Below are 14,841 nucleotides of genomic sequence, written 5' to 3'. Positions count from 1 at the left end.
CCCTGCCACTGAAGCATTTTATTTATAATAAACTATTTGTAAATAGAAACAAGTAAAAAACTCCCAAGAAAACAAAAACAAAACCCAAAGCAAAGGATACATACTGAAACTGCAGTAATATTCAGAACTGACAATATCTAAGTGTGCCTGCCAGTACTGACAATTTCCAAGCAGCTTTGAAAAATAAATAAGGAGAGAATCACAGATGCTATGGTTAGCATGAAATAGCTGATCTGTTCAAGAACAGCTAGAAAACAACATTTCATTAGATTCAGGAGGTAACCAAATATTGGCCCTTTTAATTAATTTGATACTCTCTGTGGGGGTGTTGCACTCCACAACAAGATTAATTGCTTACTTCACAAGGGGTCCCTGAAGACAGAAAAAGTAATCTGAGATGGATGGCACCAGCACAATTCCTCTGCAGGTGTTCATATAGATTTTTCTCTACAGAGACATTCAGACTCAAGAAGTCAACCCACCAAGATGGGATAGGCAAGCATTTGAAGAGAAGCTTGTTGTGGCTAGCACAGTTTTTCCCATAAGAGGTTTTCTTGTGTTTTGTAAATAAAGATAAAGTTTGGATGTTTTGGAACAGTGTCCCAGAACTTGGGCAGTGCAGGCCTGGCCAATCAGGCCTGGGGGAAGGCTTCTGACTGACCAATCTGGGTGACTTTTGAGAACTCTATAAATGTGATGAAATCAAAACAATAAAGGTCATTCCTTCTTGCCACTGAGAACCGATGCATTCATTACTCTGCTAGCTGCTCAACAGCGACAGCTTGTAGCTTTCATTGTCTGACCAAAGTGTGGCCCATTTCTGAACACAGAAGGAAGTATGGTTTGTTTTCCCTGTAATTAAAATGTTTAAAGTTTTAGCTCAGTTGGTAAAAAATACTGGTGTCAATATTGCTGTAACAGTAAGAAATACGAAAGTATTAAAAAGTGAAGGACACCTCCAAACTCCCTTGGTGAAAGCTGGGAAAACTTGGCAAAAAGCAGGAAACCATGCCGTACAAGTCTGAAAATTCAAATGCAGCACTTGCCATACTTGCTCTTGTCTAAGATGGAAGAGTAGATCTAGGCACTTCTTACTGACAAAATGCGAAGTTGAGAAAGGGACAAGTGGTATGGGAGAGCTTCAGAGTAACACTAACTTTTAGCAATTTTCTCCTGTGAATCTCTGGTTTGTTTCTCCACTCACCTCCTCTGTGGAATTTTCTGTATTTGGTTTATAACTTTCCTTTCAACTCCGTCAGCTTTCAGAAGCAAGCTGACCTAAAAAAACCCCAAATACCTTCAATTCTACCTATCTTCTATTAAATGTTTAGTTAGTGCTGTGATCAAAATAAACATTCTACTATTACAATAAACACAGAGACAAAAAAAAAGACCTGAGACAGCTGAGATGACGCAGGAAGCAGAGGGGAGGTTGCATTTTTTCCCCAGTGATGACAATACGGGTGGCACATGACATGCCAGTGAGCACGTCAGAACTGGGTCAACTCAGAATTAGCAGCTCTTAAGTTGTTCACAGCGAGCAAATCCACCTGGCTGCGCTCACAGACACCTTTAACAGAACTGCATTTTAGACAAAGTGGATCGAGAAGTAAAACTCTCGCAAATAACTGAACGGTGACTGAACTCCATACTTCAAAATATCAAACATGGCATAGAGCTGGCTTTACTGTATGTTGAAAATTGCTGAAGAAAAAATGTCTTACTTTAAACAAAAAATGACGAACAAAGGCTGTATTTCTAGCCTCCCTTCACCACAGAGTATCACCACATTTTCCCACTGAGCGTAGCATGTAATTTTTACAATGTGTAACAAAGGACATTAATTACTGAGGCAATTTTGCACAGGATGCAGCACACCCTGCAGTTTGCACAGACTGCACTTAGGCCAGGTATTTATTTCACATATTTAATCATGGATGCAGTGACTTCACTTGAACAAAGTATTAAACATTTTTTTAAAAAGAAGCATTTCAAGCTTAGTTTATTTAAGCATAGTAAAATTACAGATCTCAGACTACCCAGATGACCTTTTTTTCCAACATGGAGGCAAACTGGTAAAATCACAGAATCATTTAGGTTGCAAAAGGCTTTTAAGATCACCAACTCCAACCACACTGCTAGGTATTTGGTATTCATGCTCCACATGAAATTGCCTTGAGTTCTGTCAAAAAATTACTCCTTCTGACTTAATAAAGGGCTAATATTTGTTTATCCCTGAGAAGATACAAACAGAATACACACACACACAAAAGCTTTCAAACAATATGCTTAAAAATTATTACTGAGATCATCTGTCTGTGAGATTAGCAAGACCAAAAAAAAATAACCATCAAATCATACTATGTGAGGTGTTCTCCTGTATCTTAAAATTTTAATTAAATATTTTTATAAGAACACTTCTGTTACCAGAACAGAAGAAAAAAAATTCCCAGAGGTACACAACAACATTCTTCTGAATGATTCCTCAGTATCTCAGTACTGAAACCCCAAAATAAACAATATGGAATGCTTTCAGAGGTCTCTAAATAGAACTAAAAGTTTAAAATAATTCTGGATAATTTTGATTACAACTAGCCAGTGGGATAAAGGACAGGATTGTGGGAAAAATAAGTAGAGTAATATATTTCTGTAGGAATTACAGTTTATGAAGTAAAACTAGAAAAAATAGTGCTATCTAAGCAATTTCAGATCAACTGCTCTCACTTGGATACTTGGAAAGATACTGATCAAGTTTGTAAGACAGCTAAGAAAGGGTTAAAGCAGTCAAGGAGGATTAGTCAGCATCCAAAAAAATAAAAAAAAGAAGGCATATTTCTTTTTAAAAAGTACACAGGCTGTCCTGAAGAAAAGATGGAAGCATACATCTCAACTGCTACAACGCTTTTGAAATTCTGCTATATGACACTTAAAAGCAAACTGCAAAAATACAGTATATAAGCAATCCCCATAACTTCACATTTAATTGAAAAACTATACCAAAGGGCATGGCATTAGAAGTGTCTTATTATATGAGACTGGTATGTCCTTAGCATTTTCATTCAGTATTTTCCTTAATCCTTCAGATGAGTGAGTTGCAATCCCCTGGGAGGAGTGACAGACTCTGCAAAGGACAGAATCAGGGTTCAAAGTGGAGCTCAGACTGGAAAATGGCACAAAATGAACTACTCTTAACTCGTCAAGGACACACTATATTTGACAAGCCAAGTGCATAAATGCAAAATGGGAAACAAATTACTAAACAAGAAGTGCAGTGGAAAAGGAAATTGTTTCTACTTGAGTTATTTACAAGTCTTAGAAAAAATAAATCTATGCCTAGGATTCATTTACAAGACATTCACCATGTACAACACAAGTCATGTCTTTTACATTATACTGTTCAGTGTTTACTGATATTGCTCAGTTTGAGCATCATGCTCAGAGCAATACAGATGCCTACACACGAATGATGACAGTTTCTGAAAACACAACTTCATTAGAATGTATCCTTGCATAAAAATGGTTAAAGCAGCCCCAGTACAATTCTGCTGGTCCTTTGTTTCTGCCCTTCTTTCTTCAGAAGTTGCTCTTCTTGCAGCCAAGATAATGTTTAACCTTTGTATTTAATTAATAGTGACAGAAGACAAGGCTTACAGAAAGAGGAATGCAACAATTGTTTGGTGACTGTAAAGAAATGGGACGATTCCAACATTTTCTACTCATCTCTTCTGTGCATCAGCCATCATGAAAGGTGAGTTGAGCTTCTGGGGACAAGGGAAAGAGGAAAATGCCTTGGGATGGCTAAGACAGAATTGTACTATAATCAAATTACTAGAGAACCATAAACAGTAGGCCTGACTTAAAAAGTTTGCAAACTACTCCATGTGAGATGAAATTGATTATAGGCACTGCATATTATTTCTGGCAACTGTAAGAAAAATAACAAGCCAAACAAGCCAACTATATCTACCAGTGAGATACATGTCACCTACAAAGGCTGTGCCACCTCTATCATTTTCCCACCCCTTAAACAAAAAAGAGCCAACAAACCACCAACCTTTTCCTGTAATTGTATAGAAAATGTATTAAACAGTTTTTAGACTAAGTGTGACACTTTTGCCGAAGTTACAGCATTTCTACTGAAGTATTGGTTTTTGCTCCTGTAAGAAAATGAATACACAAAACTTTACCAGAATGTTGATTTTGTAATTTAACAATATAAAAAACCAAGCCCAGCAGAATCCATTACTTGAGAAAATAGTAAACAATTGGGAAATAACTATCCAGAAAGCAGGAATAAGATCTCACAGTAAAAAACAAAAAAAAAATTAAAGCACTGAGAATTTTTTGCAATGTAGATAATTCTTTCTGCAATCTGCACGAGGTTTGATCATTTATGTATAAAGTACCTTTAGAAAATCCCCATCATGTATATTGCTGCCTATCTGAGTTGTAGCAACACATTATATAAAACAAAGGACAATTACAATCTGGTATTTGAACAGTACAGTGGCTACTGAAAAAAAACAGGTTTAAGCTGCAAATAAAACTCAATTTCCATTTGCTTTCCACAAGCACGCATATAATTCCTGAAGGACTGCCACCAGTTTTATATATAAAGAACATTTGTGCGAACCATATCTAAAGCAGAATTGTTAGAGGCATGTTATTCAGCCATATATATCTTCCAACACAAACTCATATGAACACGTGAGCCGAAATGAACAGAACAGCACCTACTATGAAATACCACGGCTGGAAATCTTGGAGCTTGCTAGATGCCTTCAGATTATATTGAAATAACTGAAGAAGCAAACATTTGTTCCCTGGAGCCTATTTGTATCTATTTGCCAGTTAGACTGTATTCTGCCCTCTGCCTTGCTGTAGGTCCACAGGAAGCTTTTTCTTCAGTCTATTTCCAGATTTCACGCAGTTCAGGGCTGTGTGAGAAATGGATCTTGTCTGGATGACCAAAACAAGACAAAGGGACTGCGCAACAGAAACCGGAACCGATGGTGCCATGTTTTGGTACTGACTGGCCCCCATGACTGGCCTTGGCTTACATTACCTTTGTTCCTATCTATAACATCAAGGAAATGGATTAACAAATGTAAAACAGGAACACTTCTGCTATAGCCTTGATCTTGTTGGAGTTCCAAAAGGAAAAAGACCTTATATTTCCTAATCCACTCATCTGCAAAGAAATCTCTTTGCAACACCCTGAAGGACAGGACTCTTTTTTTGAGATACAGTGAAGCAGCATATCCTTGGTGTATCAAGAGTGATTTGAATACACAATCATACTGTGCCTGAGACTCATTTCAGGGAAACTTTACATTCACAAAGAGGTAAATAAATCTAGTCCCCGTGCCCTGCAGTTGTTACTGCTGTGGATTGATATTTCCGCACATTGTGGCAAGAATTAGTTTCTCATTTGTAACCATGAGCAGCAGTCAGTGGCATCCTTAAAACAGACAGGCTTTCAGACCAACAGGGAACAATTACACAAGGCTTGTAAATGCTCTCAACTTGTCTCACCACCCTAGGCTTCCTGTATATATTCAAGGGAAACCAATAGTCACCATTAAGACACAATATACCTGACCAGCCTACAGACATTTGTTTAGGAAGAGATAGATCAGGATATACATCTCATTAAGTATTTCACATCTTTCTCCACTGATCATAAAATAAGACTAAGCAGACTACGTCAGAAATATTTAGGCACATGACTTGCAGATTGTCTTAAGTAAGCCCAGCAGGCAAAACATATGCAAATCAGAGGTATGTAAAGCCTCTGACATAATAAACAAAGCATGGTAATTAGATGAAAAGGGCAACTGTCTCATTTATATTTAGGGACAACATGAAGAGTTTTTTCATTGTTCTCAGTGACATATTAGGAATAATTTTGCACAAGTGCATTATGGAGTTATGAGTAGATTAAAAATTTATTTTCTTTTTCTTCTTAAAAAAAGCCCAATAGCTACACATTAAGGGAAATCTGTCAAGCTCTGAGTGGTGCTAGCACAGAATATTGTTCTTCAGAACACACTGACCATTGTAATGCATACAAATGTCTATGAGCTGGGCTGATGCAAGTATGAAATCAGTGCAGCTCAAAAGATGAATTCAGGTCTGCAAAAGCTATGACCTGAATTTGAAGCTGATCTGTTACAACAGCTGACCCAGTAATGGATGTTGTTACCAACCAAACAGTAACACTCGCCTGGAAGTGGGCAGCAACTTTGATGGCTCTGGGAGTTCACAAGTATCACCACAGCTAACTCTCAAAAAAGGAATCCACGAAGAAAGGACTGGAGGAGGGACATGCTGAGGAACAGGAATGTCCTGGGCTTGGAAAATAACCTCTGTGTGTCTGTTTGTAACCTTCTATCAGTGAAGGTTGTTATTTCAGAAATATCCCAGTTGGCTAACTACTGACCTTCAAGAGAGCTTCAACATTAACCCATGGCTTTCAACATAAAGTCCTAAACTGCTTCAATAAAGACAGCTGCCAGTTAAAAGGTTCAGCCAAAGTGTCCTTTTTCTCTTGTAATGTTACTGTTCCTTTTACAGAAGCCTAAATCTTCATTGATCTGATCATATGAGCAGCAGTGGATGAGACATACTGTTCATGGTGCTGCACCTTCTCATTTTTCCCTCCTCTTGGGAGAAAAGGAGAACATGCCAGACTATCCCCTTTGGGAATAAAAAACCCTTTCTTTCAAACTGCAAGGCCAGGAGAACCCTTTCAGGATTTATTTTCACAGCCTAAAGAATTATATCCAAAACATTCAATGTATAATAATATAGTAAGTACTACACACCTACTGCAGTCTCTGTGGCTGATGCAGCCATTAGTGCATATTCTAATACATCTACTGAGTAGAGAAGCGTCAGGTTTCAAAGTAATCTCACTAGGATAGGAAGAAATAAAACAGCTTTATAATGAGGAAGAGTAATTTAACAAGTGACCTTTTCCAATGCTCCTCCAACAGCTGTCACCAATGTTTTAAAAAGGGAAGACATCAGTATAGCAATTCCTCAGAAACAGAAGCAGATTCAGGAAAAAAATGTGCTACAGGAGCCTGCTTCCCTGAGGAAGGCTCAGCTTATCTTGCTTCAGTTTGAAAATTTTAAACTTAAAATAGTACTAAAGGACTCCATCAGAAATACAATCACAGGTCTTCTTACATAGACACATTTTACATGTGAGACAACAAGCATTCTGCATTGAAGTTATGGCAATGAAAAAGAAATGAGGCTGTGCTTGCTTTGACTAGTCAGCAGTGCTCAACAAAAATGAAGGAGGAGCAAAAACAAGAGCCACAAATTAACAGCATTTTCATTTAAGTACTTCAGTCTCTTATACTTAGAGTGTATATGCAGCAGAAGAAATACACAATGCACATGCATGTTGAAAAAATGCAAGTTTCAGAACAGTCATAATCAGTCACTCACCCTCCAACTACCAAAAGCTGACCATTTCACCATAAAACTCATCAAAAAGCTCTGCCACCATTAAACATGAAACATCCTACTGTGATAGTGACTGACAGATACTAATATTCAAAACCAGAATCACATAACAAAATGGTAGGGTAAGAAATGAGACTGTTCAGATAATTTTTGTTACTTTCTATCTACATCTGTTTTTATGAACCAAACTGTGTGTGGCAATTCTGTCAGGCACTAGAATCAGTCAGTTCTGCAGTCAAACCACTAAAATAGATCTAAGCACATTTTTGGCGCATGCCAACTAGCACTTGCCAAAACAATCCAAAGTAGTTTCAAAGTTGGCACAGACCAGGATCCTTTCCTGCCTGCACACAGCCATTCTGCATGGACCTTAAGGCAGTTACATGCTATGGATGGCTGTAGGGCCATGATGCCAAAGAAAAATCATGCACACATTTAGTTTATTAGGATAGACATTTATTAGAATAGGCATTGTCTCCCACTGAAAGTATCACAGATATACTAATTTTTTTCTCTGTATGTTATTTAAGAGCAGGTGATTCTCTGCTGGATATGGGGATATACTTGGCACATCTTGCTTACATAGAAAACATGAAAACAGTTTTTCATTTCCAATTTTGAGTAAAATGAAAAGGAACCATGCACCTAGCCTCAACATCTTACAGCAGTTCTTTCAATTTCAACACAATCAACAGGCACATTTATAGTAGAATTCAGAAAAAGAAAAACCGAAACATCCACCCACAGTGCAAACAAATGAAGTCTTTATGTGAAGTTACAAAAGCTATAAATGAAAGGTTAGGCGCAAGAGCTGAAATTTAATTTCTGTTAAACAGTGTATCTTAAAGCTGCCTTAAGGCAGAGGACTGTGAAGTGTTTAAAGCGATATCTATTTTTAGGGAAGGTACACAAGAGCCAGAGAACTGCAAACCACTGAACACTCATCTCTGCTCTGTGCAAACTGTCAGGAAAACTAACAAAGGACATGCATGCCTGTCCTAATGTAAGCTGTAAAGGACATCATATCACAAACCTTCTGTCCTTTCAAAAAGTGAACCTGCTTGTAGATGAATACTGATGTCCATAAAAATTCACCTGGATTTCTGAGAAGGCTTTCAGCAAGATCTCTCATCAAATGTTTTTATGGAGCCTGAGAAGCCTTGGGATATGAGAGGAATTATTCTGGTAAAGACAGAGACCAGTTGCAAGAAACAGCAGAACTTTAATAAAGTATCACACAATTTCTTGCAAAAAGACAGATGAAATGTGAAGAAATTAAGAGAAAAAAACCCCAAACCTCATAAACTCATATGGCTTTAAGCTCATCTTTACTACTCAGGATATTAACTTGAAGTGATTACATATCCATGAAAACATCATCTCAGAGCTCAGTTGAGCTTAAAAAAAACCCCAATCATGTGTTGGGATTTATCATGAAAAGAAGAGAGGGCCAATGTACAGTCCAAAGATCTCCCTGAATGCTGAATACTATTTGTAATTCTGTCTCCCCCAAGAAGGGAGAACAGAAATGTAAGAAAAATGCAGAAAAGCACAATGAAGACATCAAAACTCAAAGAACCTCTATTTTAGGAACAATTAAGCAGTCATGAACTGAACAGGACAGGACAGAAGTTTGTAAAGTCACAGCTTGCTGGAGAATATTAATAGTGATTGCTCAGTATTTCTTCCAACAAGAAAAAATGTAGGAAGAGCTTACAAAACTATTATATAGCAGTAAACAAACAAGACTGTTCACAAAGCACATGGTTCAGCTGTGGATCTCTGCGCTACAGGATGTAGCTAACATTGTGCTAACAGCACAAGGTAAGAACAAAAGCAATGAAACAAATTCATAGAAGGTCCACCTTGAGCAGCTTGGGGTGGGGGGGATGTTCAACTGGAAGCTGCAGGGAAAATACACCAGTAGCACCTTGCAAGCTTGTCCTGCTTTTATACACTACCCAAGGTTACGTTTCTCCTGGCTGCACCCCTTCAGAGAGCAGATACTGTGCTAGATGGACACACACAATGTTTGTATTATATTACCCAAGGGCATGAGCTATGGTGAGATCATCAAATTCTCTTTTCCACTCTGCATTTTCTTCCCACAGAAAAGCAAATCCAATCCACGATTCTGAACACCTGAAAACCTGAATCCATGACATTTAAAGTATTATTTATAGTCTTTTCATTAAAATCAACTATTCTCGTTTGGGGACCTGATGAACTGAGGACCAAGAGAAAACAAATTGTATCACACAGCAGAATTATTTTTCATGGAAACAGAAGGCAGTTGAAAACCTGTGTTTCCTTTCACTTCACAAGCAGTTTGATTCTCTTTGCCTTCCTCTTCTCAAATGCAAACTGACAGGTAAAGTCAGATTCAAAACCCTGAGAGATAGTAAATTTTATGTAAATTTCTCTCACAAAGAACTGGAGAAAGAAGTGAAACATAAATCACACTAATCCACTGTGCCACAGCAATGGCTTTGCAATTAAAATTTTTGTAGCACTGCCACTCTACATAGATACACAAAGCAGCACTAGCTATGGTAAAAGAAGCATTTTACTCTGCTCAGTTCATGAACTAAGCTATCATCAATTCCATATAGGTCCATTCCACGATTATAAGAAAATCTGAAGAGATTTTCTACCTGTAGAAGTTTAGAAGTATGAAACTGCACAGGAGCTGCACATCTGAACAGCTTTTTGTTATAGCAATGACACTGATGTCTATCTCTAGACAGAGAACAAAATCCTGCATCTTCCCTTTTTCAACTCTGCACTACTACTTCTTCCGTGTCAGGTTATAATACAATAGTGTACTAATGGATATGCCAAATAAATTTTGTCAGATATATAATAAATCCTGGTGGTCTGTTTAAAAGAATCGTGTCTTAAATATGCAACCTTTTATTCTGAAAATTGATTGTCTGCAAATCATTTAGGCATTGATTATCCTGTTGCTGTGGTTAAGGAATGGCATTCCCCAATTTAGTATTCCCACTGAAACACTCCAAAACATACACTGCTCAGTCAGTCCCCCATTACCCCTTCCCCTCTGGACGGCTGGACAGGACAATCAGAGACACAAATGGTAAAGATCACAGACTGAAATTAAAAACAATTCATGGGAAACTGCCGTGAGACAAGACAACAAACACTAACAGTAACAATATTCTAGTACACATGAAAGGTGAACGATTCACATGGGAGAGCTCACCATGTGTAAACCCCAAACACACCTGACTGCACTGCCACACTACTTGACCCGGAAGGCACTCCTTCCCACATCCCTGGAAAATGAGGTGAGGTGGTAAAGAATAACCTCTGGATCCTGGCCATTGCCCCTTCTGGCTACTACAGAAATTAACCCTGTCTCGGCTGGAAGCAGGACAACTGCAAACAAATTAAGTAAATGATATACTCTATGCTGACATGATATAAATGTTTGCCTAGGACAGGTCAATGGCAAGTCAACAGACTTCAGAATTATTAATTTCTATTAATATGGATATCAACTAATATTTATTTGCAATTATAATGATCAATTACTTGTGTTGACTTAAAGGAAAATCAACCCCAGCAAGTTTACCTACTTTTAGGTGGCACTGGTATAATGAAGTTCTTAAAGTTACCTCCTTGACCAACACAGTATTATTCCACTTTTCAAAGAAAACACTAATTCCCAGAAAACACAAAGCAGGATAATCCCAGTGTAAGAAAGAGCATTTCTAGAAGTGTTCTGATATGTTACTATGTCTAATATAACACAAATCAGAAGAAAAAAGAATTTATTAAAAATTATGAACAAGCAGTAATAAAATTAGAAAATATCCTAAGATCAAAATAATTTGGCCATTTATTAAGAGAGAAAATAGACTTAAAAAAACCCAAACAAATAGGCTAACTATAAAAAATAAGGTAATAAATAACCATGCATTAAAAATAATATACTTACTTGCCAGTGATGGTCCTCCAAAGCTGCGCACCTGCAATTGTAGGAATGTAAGATGAAACACAATGCAATAAAACAGAAAGAATTTTTCTTTTTTTATTCACAGGAAATGTTCAGAATTGGCACAAAATGACCAAGGAATTTGCTGTATCAGTCAGAGAGGAAAGCTATATTATCTTACAGCTCTCGAATTGCTTTCAGTAAAATTAACATAGTTAAAATCATAAATGGAGAAAATCAAGGTCTTCTATGGCTACATTTCCACATGGAAGGATGCCATGAAGATGATGATCAACATAACTTTTACATTAACATACCCTTTACTTCTATACACTGACAATCACCCTACATTCCTCATGAATCTGTAATAGTCTTGCCATCTAGTGGTTGGCTGGAAATGTGAAGCAGCTACACACAAGTGCGTTATACTGGGAAGAATGTTTTCTGCTTTTTGGAGTGGCGCTTCATGGATTTCAATTCATTACCATAGGACTCCCACAATATTACCTTGAGAGCCTGATCTTTCTTGAACTCTGTCTACAATGGCATCAAAGACAATAGTAAAATAGATGAGCTTATTACAGTAAATAATTATTCTATAAGCTGGGAAACAGAGGTCTTCCTAGTCTCATCTCTAAAATGAATAGTCAAATAATCACACAAACACAAGAGTGGTAAATCTTGGATTTTGTCACTACAAAAATAATAATTACAGGTACAAGTGAATTTTTCCTAAACCATTGCCTTCCAGCTCTCAAGGTATTCAATGTTTGTGGTGATTTATACAACACAGAGCTTAAAAAATCAAATTCTAATTAGCTTTATAAGTTGGCCCCTGGGCTTGCAATACTCAAGCAGGAAACAGAATAGTAACCAAGACTTGCAGAAAAGGGAATGACAGTAAATCATACTTCAGAAAAGGTAGCAAATACCTGCTGTAACTTAGCAGGGAACAACAGGCTTTGGCAGTCAGAAATTACATGTTAGTACATCAAATAGGAATACTATCCTTCTCTGACACCTATTTCCTGCTTTTGTACTCTGTTCAGATGACTTTTCAAACACTTTGCATGGGATTTAACAACAAACAAAAGGCAAAATATGACTCTTGAAAAAAAAATCTTCAAGGCAATGGAAATTAATGATGAGCATTTTGTCAAAGAATTTTCAAGACAGTAATGAAGTACAAGACAGGAATTGGAAAAAAATACCCAAAATATCAGCCCAGCCAAAAAACTCAAAATCCCTTTCAAAATTGGTTGTATTTACATAAGACTATATACACACTGAAAACTAAATGCTACACTAAGTAAAAAAAAAATAAAAATTCTCACTTTTTATTTCAACTGTGCTAAGATAGGTAATTTCTCTATCTATTTACAAATGTCACCAATTTATATTACATGTCCCAAATGTTCCAAAAATTATATGATTAATGTCAGAAGTATGAATATTGAGGAAAACTTTGTATAGAAAACAATATATTTTCAGACCTAGCAGTTAAGAAACAAGAATGACTGTCCACTCATAACAATTACACTCACCTAAATGCTAAAACAAATCTACTAATGCCCTTCCTATAAAGTATAGCAAAACTTCATTGAAAATGGCAATAGACTATTGTGATAATGAATGCAGACCATCACAGATCTATTATCACTCCCTAAGATTGACTAATACTTTTACAATAATCATAACATTGACCTGGCTTTAGTAATGAATTAACATGCTCCAAATTGCAGATGTTTAAGCACGGAACTCTGTCAGTGCACTTACCTTTCATCTTTGAGAATACCAAATCCTTCATTATCTGAAGAATTAACACTCCAAGTATTATAAGGGAAGTCAGATGATATACTCTCCAAGAGGTCAATGCAACAAACCTAGAATGTCAAGAAGAAATAAATGTTGAATACTTTTAAGCTCATTGGAAGCATGCAAAAACTGACAGTTGCTACTAATACTGAAAATAAATAGGAAGAAATAGACTCAGATTGCAAAAATTGAATTCAGTTTCTCCCCACAACATTTCCACAGGAAGCAAACATCAAATGCCATGCTTGGAGCTCTCAAAGATGCAAAGATTAAACGTTGAGTTTATAGTAGATTTTTGTCCATAATTTTATTTAGGCACAGAGAAAGTAAAGAAAACAAAATATTTTAACTATTGCATAGGAGATATTACTACGAATTGTGGTTTTATTATAATTAATTGTCTTGGCCCAATGCACACAAAAAAGATTAAAAATTTTCTTGTGTTTCCTGTAGAGCCTATTTTTAAACAGGATTTTTATACAGATCATTCTTTCAAACACAAAGATGAGGTAAAGCTATATCACAGCATAATACTAAAATTTGTCTTCATAACAAGCTTTTGTGAATTTTGGTTTTAATTACATAACTTTTAGAACATGTCTAGTCAAGTCAAACAGACCTAGACTCAGAAAGTATGAATTATAATCTCATGCACTGCTGACTTTGCTATCCAGGTGTGTTGGGAGATTAGCTCTTCTATCTGCTCTACTGGCAAATATCCTAACTCACAAAAAAGGGTGTAAAGTAAAAAGGATTAAAATTCAGTCAAATAAAAAAACACTGAAGTATTTTAATAGCTTGTTTCAAGCATTTTGAATCAGAGATCTGAACATAAATAGGGAACAAATTAATATCTTTTTCAAAGTAAAAGCAATTTACCTAAAAAAAGCTGAGCTTAGCCAAACTAAGCCACTGTCCAAGGCACTGGATCAAATGAGAATACCAACAGAAACAAAACCATACAAAGCTGGAATGTTTCCAAGAAACCTCTCAGATTTGAAAACAGGGCAACTGGCCACCCAGTGAATTGCTGCTGCAGAGTTTTTCTGCAAGAAAGAGGGGGAAGGGGAGTGAGGAAGAGTTGCAAAGATGGCCACTGGAGGACGCTGAGAGGGACTGTTTGAGAAAGAAAGAAAATTGACTTCACAATATTTCTAACAAGTTCAGGACACACTGTTGTTGTAGCAAACTGCTCCACCATTCCTTGAAAACCTCAAAAAGAAAGACTGCAATAAAGAAAATGTCCATGGCACTAATTTTCACATTTAACAGAAACTCATAATACCCAGTCACCATGAGCAGATCAGGATATGAATTCCCATACAAACACATAAGCTCACTCTGAAGGTTTTATCCAAATATAAAGGAGTTTTATATCTGTAAAGAATTTGAATTATAAGACTATTCTATAAAATAAATGTATAAAATCAGCACCTTCGCATAATTCAGGCAGCTCAAGAAAACCAACAGAGAAGTGTACAGAAAAATTATTACACGGCAACCTCTCTCAGAACTGCCCAATCATAGCTCAGTAAATCAAAACTTGTAATAGCTTTCCATCATGTTGTCCCACTATTTTTATTGGTAAT

At 36.7% G+C, this 14,841-nt stretch overlaps 1 protein-coding gene across 1 annotated transcript in view; it reads right to left on the bottom strand.

Annotated features, from left to right (window-relative positions):
- RETREG1 (reticulophagy regulator 1) overlaps positions 1-14,841 on the bottom strand; it is a 63,726-nt gene that overhangs the window by 36,118 nt on the left and 12,767 nt on the right. The window contains exons 2-3 of the mRNA XM_085052120.1: positions 13,214-13,320; positions 11,441-11,471 (exon numbers count right to left, since the gene is read on the bottom strand). Of these exons, the coding sequence (XP_084908246.1) occupies positions 11,441-11,471; positions 13,214-13,320 (138 nt within the window). The remainder of the gene's footprint in view (positions 1-11,440; positions 11,472-13,213; positions 13,321-14,841) is intronic.

This window comes from Lichenostomus cassidix, chromosome 2 (genome assembly GCF_008360975.1).
Source record: "Lichenostomus cassidix isolate B80296 chromosome 2, HeHo_3.0, whole genome shotgun sequence".
In the NCBI taxonomy this organism is placed as follows: domain Eukaryota; kingdom Metazoa; phylum Chordata; class Aves; order Passeriformes; family Meliphagidae; genus Lichenostomus; species Lichenostomus cassidix.
This window is presented reverse-complemented; position numbering and strand designations above follow the sequence as displayed.